At 45.6% G+C, this 20,948-nt stretch overlaps 1 protein-coding gene across 1 annotated transcript in view; it reads right to left on the bottom strand.

Annotated features, from left to right (window-relative positions):
* Positions 1-20,948, bottom strand: part of LOC126455783 (angiopoietin-related protein 6-like) — a 1,041,335-nt gene that overhangs the window by 314,776 nt on the left and 705,611 nt on the right. Inside the window, exons 5-7 of the mRNA XM_050091581.1 lie at positions 20,793-20,843; positions 20,637-20,762; positions 4,569-4,669 (exon numbers count right to left, since the gene is read on the bottom strand). Coding sequence (XP_049947538.1) covers positions 4,569-4,669; positions 20,637-20,762; positions 20,793-20,843 — 278 coding nt within the window. The remainder of the gene's footprint in view (positions 1-4,568; positions 4,670-20,636; positions 20,763-20,792; positions 20,844-20,948) is intronic.

Genomic DNA, 20,948 nt, shown 5'->3' on the forward strand with positions numbered 1-20,948 from the left:
GCGAAATGAGTATCTTTTTAAAACACAGGACTTTATTGCACTCTCAAAGGCAGAAAGAGTGCAGTGCTGTGTGGTGTACGGAACAGCACAGCTATGAGGGGACATCTCAGTCACTACTTCTACGATTTTTCACCCGTCTGCCTTTTCTAGACCTTCAAGAGAAGGTCAAGACTGCCATTTTTTTTTACAAGGACTTGTGATAACGATTGTATTTTGCCATCTGTAAAACAGATTAATAATAAATTAGCGTGATCGTCGGTTCGAAAATTAACTACTATGCACAAAACTCAGAATTCCGGACATAACTGGTCTTGCCAACCAAATTTTCATGAAAATTTCATCCACAGCAGGATTTTAGAGTACACTACCAGTGCTCTAGTTTGCTTTGGTGATAGTAGCTACTAACAAGCGCTGGAACATACAAAAATTTATAAATTATTAAACGGCGGGCACACTGAATGATACAGCGATGAAAACCTGGTACTCAAGAAATTGGTTGTTAAATCTCACTCATTTAATACGTGGTGGGAATATCTTTAGGAAATCTGCAAGCTAAAGTTCCCGCGTCATCTGCAAGGCAAACGTGTCGCATGTTCGTCGTCTTAGGTTAGAGTTGTGGTTCGAGCATCCGGGACAAGTTTCCTTCTTGGTTCGTAAGAACGCTGTTTTTACCTTAAATGGAACTACGACAGCAGCAGATATACACGTGGGTTTTCACTGGAGTTAAGACGTCAAGTGTGAAGAGTTCTTCCATCTTAACTGTAGCCAAATGAATGTCTCACGACTCGCCACCTGCCTACACAATCACGCCGTTATAGTCTTCATTTATGCAAGTTGTTGACTACTTGCAGGCGAGCCCGTGTCAATACTCTTCGAAGTACTTGTAGACTTGCATGATGTGCTTTTTTTTTAAGATCAAGTTCTTTCACCTAAGGGGTTCCTACGTCACTATCTGAATCTCGCCAGTCAAGGGAGTCACTTCATATATTCTGCTTCTGGGAAGGAACTCTTCTTCAATAATGCAGACAAATAACTAAGACGAATTGTTCGGTATGATAAGACTTTTACGCAATCTCCCAGTCTTGCGGCAGGTACATTTTGCATACATTACAGTACGCGACAGTGGAGGCCCCAAACATGGTTCGACGAATTGCTCGCCTCAAAGCTACGTCATTTCTACAGTCACGGAATCGAAGTTACCCCAACATTGGTAGAATACTGTAAATAGTGAAGGAGAATATAATAATGATGACTTTGTGTTACGTGTATCTGTTGTGTTTACTAAACTTGCGGAAAACGCTCGAACTCGTGCACCAACCTAATAATTTAATCACCAGACCACTGCTGCCATGTGAGGAGGAAAACACAGCACTTTGATGGAGAGCGTCAGCCCACACACTTACTTAAGACGTCATAGGATTTGCCACGAGACATCGTTCACATAGGTCGTCAACGAAAGTGTGGCTCAAACTAGATTGTCACGCCACTTGGAAACGCACTTTTGTTACGAACACACTCTCCGCATCCCATCACGTCTAAATGTTAACTGTCCTCCTCTATCCGGCGACGAACTGGTAGCAGAGATTTACCCAACTTAATAGTATATTCCTCTTTCTTCCCCTGTCAGGGCTCAACCCATTCATCCCTTCTTTGCCATCCTTTCCAAACAATTTGTTAGTCTTCTGAAATCGTTTCCAAGTTACTCTTACCACAACTATAGTCCTCGCCTGGTTTTCATTTTCTGATTTTTTAGTAAAATGAACAAGGACAACGATATTTTACTTGATACCTTCAATCTGCAATTGCCTTATCGAATAATTTTAAAATATTAACTTATTTTATATGTCTAATTTATAATAATATATATAATAAACTGTTCTTGCATCTTTGATTAATGCCCTTGATGAAGAGTGGTAATGTCAGCCTCCACACGACTAAATTATCTGCAGATCTTTGATTATGTGTGGTTGCGTAACACGATTCTATCATTTCATAAGTGTATACAATGCTGCGCTCAGAGTCAGCAAATATACGAGGTGGACAAAACAAAAGTGTGCTGACAAATACATTATGTGATCAAAAGTATCGGGACACCTGGCTGAAAATGACTTACAAGTTTGTGGCGCCCTCCGTCGGTAATGCTGTATTTCAACATGGTGTTGGGCACCCTTAGCCTTGATGTCAGCTGCCACTCTCGCAGTCATACGTTCTATCAGGTGCTGGAAGGTTCCTTGCGGAATGGCAGCCCGTTCTTCAAGGAGTGCTGCACCGAGGAGAGGTATCGATGTCGGTCGGTGAGGCCCGGGCGAATGGTGTAAATTGTGTTGCCTATCTTTAGGCGCATGACATGTTTTCCGTTTCAGCTATATTCTGCCCTCGCGCTGAAAAATGTCTGGGTATCGCGTCGCGTCATATTATCGATTATCACTGAATAACACCTATTTTTTGCTACGATTACAGGCTGTCTAACCAGGGGGAACAATTGCAAACACTGTGACACAAATTTGGAATAGTTCTCCACATCAGATAAACGTTATTTTATTTTTCTCAAATTTTGGTAAACCCTACGAAGGTCATTCTTACTTGATCACTGTTCCTACCGAGTAGCAGAAGCTTTACAAGACGTGAATTACGAAACTCAAAAGAAAAAGGAATAAAATATCTTTATACAAGTAGCGCGAGCTGTCCTGTCGATTAAACCAATCGAACAAACTCACCGCTCAAAAAATGGTGAACTTATATTTACGTAACATAAATTACGTAGTATATACTTACATTAAACTAATAATAAAGCAAACCTATTAAATACACGAATGTTAGGAAAAAAAATATTTGAATTTCGCAATACACGAACCAACGCTTTGCCGCCCATCTTGTCACGGGTCGTTGACACTACTCACTACACTAAAGTTACAACAATTCAGCTAACGCCAATTCTAACATGTTACGACGTGCTAAATGCTTTAATCGCAGCTATGTTGCTACCTGAAGTTTAATTATAACAAATTGTACCAAGAACAATGTGGTTTTGGTGGATCCTCAGTGTGTCGCTACCTTCAAATGACACACACTCTCATACGCAAGTTACAATAATTCTTTTGCCACGAAAATGATGTTTCTCATTATTTTATTGGAACGAATCACACAGTCAACAACGGGTTGTCGAGTGATTCTCAATTTTCTGGTGCTCAGAAACGGCATACATACGTACAGGCTTGAACTGAATGCCAATATGGCGCCTCACAGCTCTGTGTTGAAGGGAGATCACGCGCGTCTGACGTAAGTGGCGTTGTGCCATCTGATTGGTCAACGCTCAGACGCACGCTCAGAATATTTGGCATGCTAGATATTGCTCTGCACGTTCGGAAAGACTCCTGAACGTGCTGTTACACGCTATGACGTCAAAAAACTCGGCACGCTCAACGTTCTGGTGCACGGTCCGTGTGCCGACGGCTTAACTCACGTCCCCATATCGCATACGTTGTAACGTAAAGCTACACAAACTCAAGTGGGAGCCTTGATCTCTCCACATGCGATTATCATACCTTCATCACGGACTTTCAAGGATCGACGGATCCTATCGGAAGATGATGTGTAGAAAGCAGTTACGGAATTCTCCAAACAACAGGACACAGTGTTTTACCAGGCGAGTATCTTCACCTGGGTGCGTCATTGGGATGACTGGCTCAATGCTAACGGCGATTCTGCCTCAACGGCATCCCATTTATGGACTGCAAGGCTTTCGAACGGCAATTTTTTGATTGCCCCTTATAGTTATGCTTTGTTCATAAGAACTGATTAAAGGTCACTTTGTATTGTATTGTATTGTATGTTAACCGGGGGTCTGGAAACGACGGAGAGGCTCCGTCCCCGCCGCAGCCGCAGTGCTCCACAACCACACGACAACTACCGCAGTCCACTTCACCCCTCCACCGTCTTACACCGAACCACTCTTTCAGGGTTATTGTGCGGTTCGGCCCCCGGTGGACCCCCCCCCCCCCCCCCCCTCCAGGGAACGGTCACACACCAGACGAGTGTAGCCCCTACGTTTGCGTGGTAGGGTAATGGTGGTGTACGCGTACGTGGAGAATTTGTTTGCGCAGTAGCCGCCGACATAGTGTATCTGAGGAGGGATAAGGGAAACCAGCCCGCATTCGCCGATGCAGATGTAAAACCGCCTAAAAACCATCCAGAGACTGGTCGGCTCACCGGACCTCGACCCAACTCCTCTGGGCGGATTCGTGCCGGGGACCAGGCGCTCCTTCCCAATCCGGAAAGCCGTGCGTTAGACCGCACGGCTAACCGGGCGGGCATAGGTCACTTTACTTGGTGTCTCAAAGATTGCTCTCTACGGGAGTTTCGACCATCGACTAAGCGGTCGATTTTGTTTGCCAGGTGTTACATGATTCGTGAGAAAGTGGCCTTATTAATGTATGGCAGACAAAAAAAAAGCATCTAGTGAAAAACATGTATCGTAATGCAGCCATTGTTGAAAACTGAAGTGCGAACGAGGTGTGTGGACAGCGCTGCACAGCTTGCGGCAGGCGGGCAGTAAGCGGCGCGCTCACCTGTCGACGACCTTGTGCTCCTGCAGGTGGCGCAGCTCGTTGTTGGGCTCCTGGTCGTCGTCGTCGCCGCCCAGGTCCGGCAGGTCGGAGCCTGCAGTCACCTGCAACGCGCACCACACACGGCGTCAGGTGTGCCCTTGCTGCACCTCAGTCCGCGGCGCGCTTTTATTTTAAGGAGCGTCGCGAGACTCAGCGACTCCTCAGTTAAGGTACAAACACACACTTTAGCTGTTTGGTGAGCCACGAGGAGTATAAACTTTCGTTTCGGACTGCCCTGTCGACAGCTTGGCGTGCGAGAGGCATGGGAAACTACAGCCACAAGCGTAAATAGGATACAGCAGACGGCACGCAAGCCCAGGGCGACGTTTTCGAGGGGTGCGGTTAGGTGAGATGGAAAACACTGACGAAGTAAGGGTTCGGTTGGATTGTTTTGGGGAAGGAGACCAGACAGCGAGGTCATCGGTGTCATTGGATTTGGAAAGGACGGGGAAGGAAGTCGGCCGTGCCCTTTCAAAGGAGCCACCCCGGCATTCGCCTGGAGCGATTATGGGAAATCAGGATGGCCGGACGCAGGATTGAAACGTCGTCCTCCCGAATGAGAGTCCAGTGTGCTAATCACTGCGCCACCTCGCTCGGTCGACGAAGTACAGAAGAAAAGGGAGAGGGGCAGTGCTTAGTAAGAGGAGAAGAGGAAGAGGTGAAAGAAGAAGAAGAGAGAGAATTTGGCAGCAATAAAATGGAAAGATAAAGGGCCCTAATATCGTTCCTGCTCCTAATTTCGTCCTACATCTACATCTACGTGATTACTCTGCTATTCACAAACCTCCTCTTAGAAAAATTTATGAATTGCTGTGCTTGGATACCCCTTACTTTATTTGATTTTCAAACAGCTGAGCAGAACTGAACGTATTCAGACATTTCGCTCTTTACTTATCCTGATCAACACTAAACTGACACAATATTTTTAGCGCAACTCAATCTGACTTTCAATAATCCCTACAAAAGAATGGCCCTGACTAACCGCCACATGTTGCTGCATGAACATGTGCCTTGTTGGTATCACAGGACGTCAGCCTTTTGCCCTGGCCCGCCAGATCTCCAGACTTGTACCCAACTGAAAATGTGTGGGATAGTCAAACGACGGGTGCAGCGCTGTGACCCAATGCCAACCACCACAGATTAACTTTGGAACCAGGTGAATGCAGTATAAGTGGCTATACCACAGGACGCCATTCGCGCCTTATATGCATCGATGCCATCACGCATGGAACAAGTTATCAGGGTCCATGGCGGAACCAGTGCCTGTTAGGCAACAGGAGACATGCTGAGCCGAGGTGACTGAAACGCTAATCATTTCATGAACGTCCTATCTCTAGTCGTTCAAGATGTTTCTTTTTCTGAACGTAAGTTTATGTGAGTATTGCCATGTAGCTAACGGGGCATATACACACATGGACAGTATACATCACTACTGTCGTACTCCATATCAAAATAGTTTACTGTTCACGCCCAATCACGAACTGCCTCGCCTCGCGTTTAGCAAACCATCTAGGTCCCCGACACAACTGCCTGGGGGGAGGGATGGGGGAGGGGGAGGGGCGGAAGGAATGTCCAGTTCATTTAGGTGGCCGACGAAGATGTGTCATTAAATCCCAGTTCAGCTGTGGTTGGGACACAGAACTACAATTGTGGCGGACAGCTGTTCAGAATACCTTATGGCTATCCAGAATTAGGTTTTCAGTAGTTTTTCTCATATCATTTAAATTGCCACGATGGTTCCTTTGCAACATCAAAGCCGTTTTCTTTCCGAACTCTTCAGAACTCGGAGTGCATGTTAATCTTCCACCTACTTAGCGTCTTTCCTGCCAGGTGTTGGCAACATTTGATATGAGACGTTTGTTACGTAATTCTATGTGCTATTTTGGTCTTCCAATTTTCCTTTCAAGACGTATTGGTGGCTTCTCTTTTAAATGTAGAATGCTCTCCGAGGCTACACTGCCTGAATGTCGTCGAAAACCAGTTAGTTCGCTTCCTTCAGTCCAGTCAACTTTATCTTTCTAAGGTTCCCAAATGCGTTCGAAATGTTTCTTTAATTAATGACATAATGTGGAGAAATCACAGATACGTTTCAGCTATGCAGCAGCCAACATTAATTCTTGTATAACGGTGAGCTGCTTCGTGGGTGGTGAATCCACTAGGTCAAATTTCTTCGTCGCCTGATGGAATGGAGTTTACATTTCTAGACGAGATAATTGTCATGGTTACGACTGTAATAATATAGTTGTTCCTATTTATGTTACCTAGTTTGTAAGTGAATCCGTAATACATGTTTTCGGTAGGTTAACTTCTAATGAAGCTTAACAAATTGTTGTGACAACTGTTTAGTTTGTATTCGGAGTGTATAAAAAATCTGTAAATTCTACAAACAATGATGCCTTGCAAATTACACTAGGCTATGAAAGTTGAGACGCACTCCATTTTGACTTGTGTTACTGTTTATACAGTGTGTCCATAATACGAGTTCCAGTTTCAAAACGCTTTAGAACCACTGCTCAGAATAACGTCAAATATGAGCAGTATACTACTGACCCAGAGACAAAAGTCATGGAACAAAAAATTAACAAACAGTTTAATAATAACATCACAACGTAAATGGGGTCGGCTGAAAATGACAGATGAATTGCAGTACGAGTGCTATGGTTGGAGTTGCACATTATATTACCCGTACTGTTCAATGTGCATGACTGTACAAGTTCGGCAGTCAACAGTTGTGACGCAGTTAATTAGAAAAGCCTATCCACCGAAGTAAGGTCGTACCACATCGGTACTTAATTGTCCTGGGGCCAAGAGCCGCATTAAAAGCAAAATGACATCAGTTTCTAACTGTCGTCAGACTTGTGCAACACATATTCAATGTTCTGTCCACCGTTTTCTACGACTAGTTAAAATCGAGAAACACATGTTCCACAACAGATTGGAATGCCACGGAGGTCACGTTCACAAAGCGTTGCGCAGTGTGTGCCTTCAACCCGAGCAATGCTCGTAATTGGAGGAGTGAACACCACATCTTTCAGATAATTTCACAGCCAGACGTCAGACGAATTAAGGTCATGTGATCTAGACGGCCATGTTGTAGGAAAATGGAGGCTGGTAATCCTAGCATTTCCGAAATGCCGGTGGAGCAGCCGCTTAACTGGTTGTGTAATGTGCGGAGGAGAGCCATCTTGCATAAAAAATGATCCTACCCACACATCCACGCCGTTGAAGAGTCGGAATGTCGTTGGTGCGCAAAGACTCTCCTAGCGTTTACCATCTACATCTACATCTACATGGCTACTCTGCAATTCACATTCAAGTGCTTGGCAGAGGGTTCATCGAACCACAATCATACTATCTCTCTACCATTTCACTCCCGAACAGCGCGCGGGAAAAACGAACACCTAAACCTTTCTGTTCGAGCTCTGATTTCTCTTATTTTATTTTGATGATCATTCCTACCTATGTAGGTTGGGCTCAACAAAATATTTTCGCATTCGGAAGCTAAAGTTGGTGACTGAAATTTCGTAAATAGATCTTGCCGCGGCGAAAAACGTCTTTGCTTTAATGACTTCCATCCCAATTCGCGTATCATATCTGTCACACTCTCTCCCCTATTACGTGATAATACAAAACGAGCTGCCCTTTTTTGCACCCTTTCGATGTCCTCCGTCAATCCCACCTGGTAAGGATCCCACACCGCGCAGCAATATTCTAACAGAGGACGAACGAGTGTAGTGTAAGCTGTCTCTTTAGTGGACTTGTTGCATCTTCTAAGTGTCCTGCCAATGAAACGCAACCTTTGTCTCGCCTTCCCCACAATATTATCTATGTGGTCTTTCCAACTGAAGTTGTTCGTAATTTTTACACCCAGGTACTTAGTTGAATTGACAGCCTTGAGAATTGTACTATTTATCGAGTAATCGAATTCCAACAGATTTCTTTAGGAACTCATGTGGATCACCTCACACTTTTCGTTATTTAGCGTCAACTGCCACCTGCCACACCATACAGCAATCTTTTCTAAATCGCTTTGCAACTGATACTGGTCTTCGGATGACCTTACTAGACGGTAAATTACAGCAGCATCTGCGAACAACCTAAGAGAACTGCTCAGATTGTCACCCAGGTCATTTATATAGATCAGGAACAGCAGAGGTCCCAGGATGCTTCCCTGGGGAACACCTGATATCACCTCAGTTTTACTCGATGATTTGCCGTCTATTACTACGAACTGCGACCTTCCTGACAGGAAATCACGAATCCAGTCGCACAACTGAGACGATACCCCATAGGCCCGCAGCTTGATTAGAAGTCGCTTGTGAGGAACGGTGTCAAAAGCTTTCCGGAAATCTAGAAATACGGAATCAAATTGAGATCCCCTGTCGATAGCGGCCATTACTTCGTGCAAATAAAGAGCTAGCTGCGTTGCACAAGAACGATGTTTTCTGAAACCATGCTGATTACGTGATTCATAATGTTTGAATACAGTATATGCTCCAAAACCCTACTGCAAACCGACGTCAATGATATAGGTCTGCAGTTCGGTGGATTACTCCTACTACCCTTCTTAAACACTGGTGCGACCTGCGCAATATTCCAATCTGCAGGTACAGATCTATCGGTGAGCGAGCGGTTGTATATGAGCTATTGTATCAGCGTGATCTGAAAGGAACGTAATCGGTATACAATCTGGACCTGAAGCCTTGCCCGTATCAAGCGATTTGAACCCCTAAGGTATCTACTTCTAAGAAACTCATGCTAGCAGCTGTTCGTGTTTCAAATTCTGGAATATTCCATTCGTCTTCCCTGGTGAAGGAATTTCGGAAAACTGCGTTCAATAACTCCGCTTTAGCGGCACAGTCGTCGGTAACAGTACCATCGGCACTGCGCAGCGAAGGTATTGACTGCGTCTTGCCGCTTGTGTACTTGACATACGACCAGAATTTCTTCGGATTTTCTACCAAATTTCGAGACAATGTTTCGTTGTGGAACCTTTTAAAGGCATCTCGCATTGAAGTCCGTGCCAAATTTCGCGCGTCTGTAAATTTTAGCCAATCTTCGGGATTTCGCGTTCTTCTGAACTTCGCATGCTATCTCCGTTGCCTCTGCAACAGCGTTCGGACTTGTTTTGTGTACCATGGGGGATCAGTTCCATCTCTTACCAATTTATGAGGTATGAATCTCTCAATTGCTGTTGCTACTATGTCTTTGAATTTCAGCCACATCTCGTCTACATTTGCAAAGTTAGTTCGGAAGGAATGGAGATTATCTCTGAGGAAGGCTTCTAGTGACGCTTTATCCGCTTTTTTAAATGAAATTATTTTGTGCTTGTTTCTGGTAGATTTGGAAGAAACGGTATTGAGCCTAGGTACAACGACCTTGTGATCACTAATCCCTGTATCGGTCATGATGCTCTCTATTAGCTCTGGATTGTTTGTGGCTAAGAGGTCCAGTGTGTTTTCGCAACCATTTACAATTCGCGTGGGTTCGTGGACTAACTGCTCGAAATAATCTTCGGAGAAAGCATTTAGGACAATCTCGGAAGATGTTTTCTGCCTACCACCGGTTTTGAACAAGTATTTTTGCCAACATATCGAGGGAAGGTTGAAGTCTCCACCAACTATAACCGTATGAGTGGGGTATTTAATTGTTACGAGACTCAAATTTTCTCTGAACTGTTCAGCAACTATATCATCGGAGTCTGGGGGTCGGTAGAAGGAGCCAATTATTAACTTTGTTCGGCTGTTTAGTATAACCTCCACCCATACCAATTCGCACGGAGTATCTACTTCGACTTCACTACAAGATAAACCACTACTGACAGACACAAACCCTCCACGACCAATTCTGCCTAATCTATCTTTCCTGAACACTGTCTGAGACTTCGTAAAAATTTCTGCAGAACTTATTTCAGGCTTTAGCCAGCTTTCTGTACCTATAACGATTTCAGCGTAGGTGCTTTCTATTAGCGCTTGAAGCTCAGGGTCTTTCCCAGCACAACTACAACAATTTACAATTCCGACTGTTCCTTGATCCAAGCACGTCCTGTATTTGCCATGCACCCTTTGAGATTGCAGCCCACCCCGTACTTTCCCGAGACCTTCTAACCTAAAAAACCGCCCAGTCCACGCCACACAGCCTCCGCTACCCGTGTAGCCGCCAGCTGAGTGCAATGAATTCCTGACCTATTCAGCGGAACCCGAAACCCCACCACCCTATGGCGCAAGTCAAGGAATCTGCAGCCAACACGGTCGCAAAACCGTCTGAGCCTCTGATCTTTATTTTACAATTGCCATTGCCGACTTTCGCCCATAAAAACAAGTTCTCATCAGCATTTAACTTCTTCTTTCTCCTCGTAGTCAAAACAAATGGTATGCTTGGAACAAGAGTACTATAGGGCTGTTTAGCTTGTGTTAATGTGCCACAGCTATGCCTCTGCGACGTGCATGGCGTCGTCGCTGGCGGCGCAGTGTACCTGTGTATCGCAGTTTGAAGGCGATTGATATTGACTTGGCTGGCAAGAAACGGTATAGGTAACAGGACCCGCAATATTCAACTCCTCGAAAAAAATACGGTTCTACGATAAACGATGCCGTCAACATAATACGACAAATTACTAAGTTGGAACGGTGACTGCCGGTCGTTGTGGCCGAGCAGTTCTAGGCGCTTCAGTCCGGAACCGCGCTGCTGCTACGGTCGCTGGTTCGAATCCTGCCTCGGGCATGGATGTGTGTGATGTCCTTAGGTTAGTTAAGTTTAAGTAGTTCTAAGTCTAGGGGACTGATAACCTCAGATGGTAAGTCCCATAGTGCTCAGAGCCATTTGAACATTTTTTGGAACTGCGACTGTGTACCGATCGTACCTTACTTTCCGAATAGCCCTCGTACGTTTCTCTTCAGGCGGCATCTTTTCAGTCATATTCGACATTTGAGGTTAAAATTTAACGTATTCTGTCCCCTATGTTCTGATTTATTTCAGACAATACCGGCTATTTACACTTTCTTCGTACTGGCTGAAAAGTATACTCTTGAACAAGTTTCCAATAAAACAGCTGCCCGCACCAGTCACATTCGCAGAATGAAACGGTACCGGATTTTCCGTTGCCTGTATTGTGTAATTCTGTGTGTTGACATGTCCTTGGAGATGGAAATGGTCTTCGCCTTTGCACAGAATATTCCATGGCCATTCATTATCCACTTCCATGGGAGGAAGAAATTCGAGGGCGAACGTTTGTTTTGCTGGTAGATCAGCAGGAAGCAACTTCTGGACATGGCTGACTTTGTGCGGATAGGAGTACAGGTTGCTTCGTAGGATTTTAAGCACCGTGCTCACAGGGCAATTCCCCGTGCACTGATGTCTGCACACCACCGCTCGACCCTCCTGTAGAGCTGTGGCCACATCTTCGACAGACGTAGGACCAACCACTTCCCTCCCTCTGGCACATTGCACTTCAAAAGAACTCGTCTTTTCGAATTTTGTAATCATTTTCTCCAGACTCTTAGCAGACATCGGACCAGTGCCTTTTTTCATACCATTAAGTGTACGGAATTTCTGCACGGCTAGTGGCGCACAATCACCGTTCTTGTAAAAGAGCCTTACCACCAGCGCGCGATCTTTTATGGACACAGTCATACTGGGCGTCTCACATGCAAACTGAGGAACATTCGCGTGCCGCTCGTCTGCTTATGTGCGTACTCTAATTGTGACGTTTCTCCCTGTGTCAATAATACTGTGTTCAAAGTTGACGTCATTCTGAGCAGAGGTTCTCTTTTTACAGGGTTTTGAAACTGGAACTTTAATCGTGAAACCTTATATATCTCATTTACTTTCTCTATAGAATATCTTTTGTAGACACCCTCCGAAGAATTGTAGTCGATTTTATGTGTGGGTCCACAGACGACGTAAATTTGTTAAGGGGAGGTTTACTATCTTTTGGTTCAAAAAATCGATTTCTTAAACTGCATTTTTGGATCCATAAAAGTGTTCAGAATCCACCTCTGAAACGGTTTTTTCGAATACAGAACGGAAATGTTTGTTATTCGTGGCTGAACAAAAAAATGCACCGGCCTGAAATCGGCCTTTTTCACACATCAGTTTTTTTCTTTCGCAGGACGAGTTATTGTAGCGGTGCTTGGCAGGAAACACACAAAATTCAAATGAAAGTTTGAACGCGTGTGTTTGGAAGTTAGCCCCTAAGTATTTACATTCTGGTGCGAAGACTGTGGAGATTGCGACTTTCCTGGCAGTGAGCAGCTTAAAAGAAGGGTATTTAGCAATTCCGAAGACCATGACGATGGACGTCACCCTGGAACTCTATTCGACGCAGTTCGCCAAGCATTCGGACGACCACCGGATTCAAGCGGCCGAAAACCGCTGATCACCGGCCGCACGAGCGGCTCCGGAGCAGCGCAGGATGGTCCAGATCGAGCAGAACGCCCTCTGTGAGGAAGAGGAAGGACTAGTTTATGGACCCGGAATAGCAGATTGAACGTAAGTTACGTAATATTGCATTTATATGTAGTCAAAACTTCAAACGCGTTTTTCTAGAAATGGCTTTTTTAATCGCGCGGTATGGTAACTTCAAATCTACTGAACCGATTGGCATGATTCTTTGTTTCCGACGAGGCTACCTAAATTTTCTAGGAGATGTACCACTTTTATTCCGATCCATCAACTATAAATATTTTTACTTGGTCGATGAAGTCAAAAAATCGATGAAAAAAACCCTATTTTTCAAATGGCCGCCATTTTGTTTCCTGTGGTCCAAATAACTTAAGCGAGGTACAACTCCTAAGGAATCTTATATACTTCGCTAATGTCAACTCTATTTTGATTTCAGACGAGACGGCTGACCTGTGACATACCTCACGTGGAGGTCTACATCGAAATTTTGTTCCGTTCCGACGGCACATACGCCTTTGCTCTTCGACATCGATGGAAAAAATTCCAGTTTGTAGATGAAATACTGAGAATAAAATTCTCAAAGAACATGCTTTTTTGGGCCAAAAGTAGTAAACCTCCCTTTAATAGAAATCATGTTCCTACGTAGGTTATTCTTTTATGTCGAACTAAACACTTTATTTCATTATTAAGCAAATATTAAATCAATCGCCTTCAGAATTAGAAAGGTAAATCGCATTAAAATTGTTGTTGTTCGCAATGAGAGATTTGATCAACCGTAGTTGGTATCGGTATAGGCTAACTACTACACACATGAAGACCGTACGTAATATTAAAAAAATGCTACTCTTATACTGGCTTTGTCACCGTGCCAGCATACATAATACATTAAAATACATTAGCATAGACTCCAGTACATGTAGAACATCTAGTGAGGTGTGCGTGTCTGAGCAAACTCAGTGAGTCGTGGGTGGCGGCTGAGAGGGTATGAGTCACGACGATTCTTCAACACTTCCCACGTCCACTGGTGTAGGCACAAGGAACCGCAGCTGCAGATATAGGTGCTACATGCTACTAAGCAACTGTTTCTAAAAAGACTTGCTGAAGAATGCACTTTTCAGCCAGTACGAAGGAAGTGTAAATATCCGGTACAGCCTGAAATAAATCAGAAAATAGCGGGCAGAATACGTTAAGTGTCGAGTGCGACTGATTAGGTGCCGTCCAAAGAATTACATACGAGGGCTATTCGTAAAGTAAGGTACGATCGGTCGCGAAATGGGAACCACTGTGAAAATCGAAAATGTTTTATTTGCAGCAGTTACTTACACTTTCCAGCTACTTCACTACATAGATGCCTCTCCTACTCAGACATATGTCGTAACGTTGTACTAGCTCTCCATTACCCTTGTCGTAGAAGGCAGCCGCCTGTGTTTTCCGCCAATTCTCTGCGCTGGTCTACAGCTCGTTGTCTGAGCAAAAATGCCAGCGGTTCGTGAGAGCAGAGATGAAACTCAGAGGAAGACAATTATTGGCTGTATGGTGGGCGATCAAAGACTTCCCAATGTAAACGCTGCGTCAGCGTCTTCGTTCCCCGTTTACTGTGTCCTGCCGAGAATTATCGTGAAGAAGGAAATGCATGACAAGTGCAAACTATATTCCGGGCAACCGCAGCTACTGAAAGGCATGATGTTGGGAAGAAATCTTCTTACAAAATTCAAATGGCTATGAGCACTATGGGACTTAATATCTGAGGTCATCAGTTCCCTAGACTTAGAACTACTTAAGCCTAACTAACCTAAGGACATCACACACATCCATGCCCGATGCAGGATTAGAACCTGCGACCGTAGCAGCAGCGCGATTCCGGACTAAAGCGCCTAGAAAATCCTCTTATAGCTGGTAAAATTGTTGTTTATTAAAACACAACCGGTTTTGCGGCTTAAAGTCGAATCATCAAGCGCAACAACACTGAAAGGTCATAGACATACCAATTTTGACTAGGAGTGATGGGTACGCCCAGGATCTTTTAACGTTGTTCCACCTGATGATGGACCTTTAAGCCGCGAACCCTGCTGTGTTTTAATAAACAACAGTGTTACCAGCTGTAAGCGGAGTTTTTCCTAACATCATGCATAACAAGTTCATTATGTGGACTGCATAGAATCAGGCGCAATATCACGACACAGGCCCATACTTAGCGGGGACTCTATTTGCTACCCATCTTTCTACATCTACGCCTAATCTACATCTACATCCATACTCCGCAAGTCACCTGACGGTGTGTGGCTCACTGTGTGCTCAGAACTGAAAAGAGTGATGTGATGTGATCCACGGGCATATTTAAGACACTATCCACCACATCTGTGCTGAGCTTCATCGTATTTTCGCTGTGGTTTCCATTTTGGAAATCGAGTTCGGGAGGACGACGGTTCAAACCCGCGTCCGGCCATCCTGATTGAGGATTTCCGTGATTTCTCTAAATCGCTACATGCAGATGCCGGGATGGTTTCTTTGATAGGGCACGGCCGTCTTCCTTCCCCATCCTTCGCTAAACCGATGGGACCGATGACCTCGCTGTTTCGTCCCCTACCTCAAATCAAACCACCAACCATCCATTTCGCACCAGATCGGACCTTACTTTCCGACAGCCGTCGTATTTCGACGATTTGCGTTATGTGCCCTTGATTGATTCCTAATGCACTTGGAAATCTCGCCTGCACAGTGTACAGATAATTTGCACAAGAAAATTCCTTATAGATTTTGTTGTCACACAAACGCTTTAGACCAGTGGTCGTCAAACTATTTTTCTCAAGAGCCATTACTGACATTGTGGCACGCCGCGTCGGGCCTTGTGTGTATCGATCTTATTATTAACTGGCAGCCTCCGTATATTAGTACATTGTGAGGCCCCAATAGACTAGCTGTAGTACGGTTTGCGATAAGTTGGTCAACGGCCTCTAAGTAGCGAGCGTTAAAATGTTGCTTGGTTTAAAAGAGAGGGGGGGCGGGGGGAGGGGGGGGGGAAGGACCAAACTGTTAGGTCATCGGTCCCTCGTTCCTATTAAAATAATTCCACAAGGGTGGGAGTAAAATAATCGAGACATACAAAACACAGCAGAAAACCACAAAAATGACGGGCGGGGGGGGGGGGGGGGGGGGGGAAGAACCAACTGTTGGGTCATCGGTCCTATTAAAATAATTCCACAAGGGTGGGAGTAAAATGATCGAGACATACAAAACACAGTAATAAGAAAGGGGAAAACCACAAGAATGACGGAAGAGCAACAAACACTAAAATGGACCAAATCGGACAAGGAATCCACAGAGAGACGCAAGAAACATCTAGAAGACATCAAAACAAGAGAGCAGATTACCATGCCTGGCTGACCATGAGATTAAAAAGGAGAAGCCAGTCACTCTACAACACATTAAAACTTCCACCCTAAAAGCACTAGGGAGGAGCACACAGAGCGACAAAGGAATTGCACTAAAACTTAGATCAAATGATAAAACCCACACTCACGAATAAAAAGTAAAACTGAAGCTGTTGTAGCGGCATTGTAGCCCAACACCGAAGGTAGGCTGCTGGGAAAAATAAAAGTCCGCCGAAGAGCGGCTAAAAAGGGCTAACAGTGGACAGTCCAGCAAGAGGTGGACGACCGTCGTTTGTGGGCCACAGCGACACCAAGGTGGGTCCTTGTGACGGAGGAGGTAACCATGCGTTAGCCACGTGTGGCCAATGCGGAGCCGGCAGATGACAACTGATTCCCTGCGAGAGGCCCGCATGGAAGAGATCCACACATTCGTAATGACACGCAGTTTGTTGTCGGTACTGTTGTGTCATTCCATCTCCCAAAGCTGAAAAACCCTGCGGCGTAAGACAGAACGGAGGTCAGTTTCGGAGATGCCCATCCCCAGAAGCGGTTTCCGCGTAGCCTGTTTGGCCAGCCTGCCGGGAAGTTCGTTGTCTGGGATTCCGACGTGTCCACACAAACACCACTGAACAACATGACCGTTTAGGGGCGTAGATGGACTTCTGAATGAACGCTACCAAAGAATGGGGAGGGTAGCACTGGTCGACAGCTTGTAGGCTGCTGAAGGAGTCAGTACACGGGAGAAATGACTCGCCAGGGCATGAGCGGATGTGCTCAAGGGCAGGAGATATGGCCGCCAACTCTGCACTGAAAACACTGCAGCCATCTGGCAAGGAATGAGGTTCAATATGTCTTCCATGAATATACGCAAAGCTACGTGACCATTATCCATCGAGCCATCGGTGCAATGGGGAGTTTACCTTGTAAAGTGAATTCGGACGTGGGCAAATTATTGGTGTTCATATGCTGGGTGGTTCCGTAACCAAGGGAGCCGAGTGTCTGGTATTTCAAGAAGTATCATATCGTACATTTATACCGCTAAGTCTCAACGCGCACGAAAGTGTGTCGAGTGATCGTGATGGACGGTCACTGAAAAGGATTGTAACGAAAAGTAAGAGGAAGGGCAGGAAATTGCAAGAAGAACTGGAATTTCGGAACCCTACATCATTGATGCAAATGCTTGTAACAGGAAACGTGGTCCCAAAGACATAAAACCTGGAGTATGCGGCAATGGGAGAATGCCATTTTGTCGAATGAACCATGTTTCATACTGTTTTCAACTTCTGGCAGAGTCCACGTTCCAAGAGTGAAAAATGGCGGGTGTTCGGTGATGATATCGTGGTATTCCATGTGGACCATGCATTCTCTGCATTGTCGCATTTCTGCCGAGGGTTATTTGACCATTTTGGCAAAAGAGGTCCATCCCATGATACGTCCGCCCCCAGTAGCTGAGTGGTCAGCGTGACGGATTGCCGTCCTGCGGGCCCGAGTTCGATTCTCGGCTGGGTCGGAGATTTTCTCCGCTCAGGGACTGGGTGTTGTGTTGTCTTCATCGTCTTTTCATCCCCATCCGGCGCGCAAGTCGCCCAATGTGGCGTCGTATATAGTAAGACCTGCACCAAGGCGACCCGACCTACCCCGTAAAGGACCTCCCGGCCAATAACGCCAAACGCTCATTTCCATTTCCCATGATACAATGTTTGTTCCCCAATTGTGATGGTCTGTCCCTAAACGATAGCGCCCCCCTTCACACTGCTGGTTTTGTGAGCACAAGGATGAATTGTTGCATTTCTCCTGCCCACCGCAGTCAGCAGTCTCAATACTATTGAGCGTTTGCGGTCTAATTTGGAGAGAAGGATGCTTAATCGCTATCCATCTCCATCATCTTTACGTGAACTGGCCAAGAATGCTATACGAGGGTGAGAAAAGAAAACACTGGGAGCGATCTGGCAATGCTGTGTTGTTCTACCCATGTACACCGGTGTGTTCACCCATTCCAGATGCTCAGTCCGAGCTTCAGCTCCGTACAGCCATCAAGCGGTTTTTCAGAACGCCATCAGTGAAGTTTTATTTTTGTTGTGCATTACGAAATCAAGAGGGACGTTGCGCCATAAAGTTTTGTGTTAAACCTGGGGAATCCGCAAGTGTGACAGTCCGCGAGAATGACCTCTGAAAAGTTGAAATAGGCCTATGGGGTAACATTCCTTATCAAGAGTACACGTTTTTCGCTGGAATAAATCATTTCTGGAAGGCTGGGACACGTTCAAGATGAACCTCGCTCAGGGAGACCTTCAACTTCAAAAACCGACGAAAATGTCGAAGTTGTGCGTGCTCTTGTTTTCCAGGACAAACCGTCAAGCAGATGTTTTATAAAGACATCCTTGAAAGGCTACGCAAACGGGTGAATCGTGGGAGACCGGACATTGCAGAAAGCTGGATGCTGCAGCATGACAACGCCCCACATCAAACGGCCACTTCCATCACGGACTACTTGACCTCAGAAAGCATTCCTGTTGTTCCACAGCCCCTTCCTCCCTACCCTTGCGATTTTTTCTTTTCTGAAACTGAAGGGTGTCTTAAAAAGACGTCATTTTGGGACTCTGGACAACGTTCAAAAGAATGTGACCGACATGTTAAAAGCCCTACCAACTGAAGTTTTTCAGCGCTGATAAAAAGGCTGGGAATAAGGACTCTGCCGGAGGATAGGTGCCGAATGGAATTATTGTTGTTTGAAAAAAATAAAAGCTACGTTAGATAAAAACCACTCTCATTAGTTTTCTCACTCACCTCGTAAGATTCCTTTGTAAACCATACACGATCTGTATTTATCGACTGTCAGACGATAGGAAGCTGTTTCGAAAGCTAATGGTTTTCTTACATGCTATTGCCATATTAGGCATTGTAATATGTAGTGTTTTTGCTGTCTCCATATTTTTCTCCAACACCTGTGAGTCGTTTAATTTTTTATTCACATCACAAGTCACCTTGTACATCGATCGGTTTACGATCATAAGTAATAGAACCCAGTACGTTGTCCTCGATGGTGAGTGTTCACCGGAGGTGATGGTATCATCTGGAGTGCCCCAGGGAAGTGTGGTAGGTCCGCTGTTGTTTTCTATCTACATAAATGATCTTTTGGATAGGGTGGATAGCAATGTGCGGCTGTTTGCTGATGATGCTGTGGTGAACGGGAAGGTGTCGTCGTTGAGTGACTGTAGGGGGATACAAGATGACTTGTACAGGATTTGTGATTGGTATAAAGAATGACAGCTAACTCTAGATAAATGTAAATTAATGCAGATGAATAGGAAGAAGAATCCCGTGATGTTTGAATACTCCATTAGTAGTGTAGCGCTTGACACAGTCACGTCTATTAAATATTTGGGCGTAACATTGCAGAGCAATATGAAGTGGGACAAGCATGTAATGGCAGTTGTGGGGAAGGCGGATAGTCGTCTTCGGTTCATTGGTAGAATTTTGGGAAGATGTGGTTCATCTGTAAAGGAGACCGCTTATAAAACACTAATACGACCTATTCTGGAGTACTGCTCGAGCGTTTGGGATCCCTATCAGGTCGGATTGAGGGAGGACAAAGCAATTCAGAGGCGGGGTGCTAGATTTGTTACTGGTAGGTTTGATCATTACGCGAGTGTTACGAAAATGCTTCAGGAACTCGGGTGGGAGTTCTTTCCGTGAATCGCTGCTGAGGAAATTTAGAGAACCAGCATTTGAGGCTGACTGCAGTACAATTTTACTGCCGCCAACTTAGATTTCGCGGAAAGACCACAAAGATAAGATAAGAGAGATTAGGGCTCGTACAGAGGCATATAGGCAGTCATTTTTCCCTCGTTCTGTTTGGGACTGGAACAGGGAGAGAAGATGCTAGTTGTCGTACGAGGTACCCTCCGCCACGCACCGTATGGTGGATTGCGGAGTATGTATGTAGATGTAGATGTAGATGAACTGGTTTACACTTGCTAGGTTTGAGCGTATTTACTTCAACGTCCTGCGATACGTTTACACCTAGCTTTTGTGTTCCGTTAAAGCTTATTCCGACGCGGCGCGGAGAAGCATTTTCCCCCTGAGAAGTGGAGGTAGTCGTGACCTTACATATCCGACACTTCGCACCGGAGCGAGCAAAAGCAGTGGCGAGGCCCCACACGGCGCACTCGAATGGCTACGCAGCGCAGCTTCGTCCTGCCGCCGGCTGCTGGTCTTTTGCGTTTTGGCGCAGCTGGGAAGCGGTGTCAGGCACCTTGTCGAAGATGACGTCGACCTTGGAGGCGACGTCCCTGAGCAGCTCCTCGAGCACGGCGGGCGTCTGGCAGCGGATGACGTAGCGGCCACGCTCCTCGGCGCCGGCGCCCGCCTCCAGCACCTCGTCGCGGCCGCCCCCGCCGCGCCGCCGTCCCCCGCCGCCCCCGCCGCCGCCCGTCAGCACACCGTTCTGCAGCCGGTCCACCTGCGGGCAAAGCACCATCCTTATACACGGTGGCCACGGAAAGTGGTACACTTTCAACTGGTTACTAAGGGATTTGCCGTATTTTACACCACTATATTCTACAGG

The sequence above is a fragment of the Schistocerca serialis genome, chromosome 1 (genome assembly GCF_023864345.2).
Source record: "Schistocerca serialis cubense isolate TAMUIC-IGC-003099 chromosome 1, iqSchSeri2.2, whole genome shotgun sequence".
NCBI lineage: Eukaryota > Metazoa > Arthropoda > Insecta > Orthoptera > Acrididae > Schistocerca > Schistocerca serialis.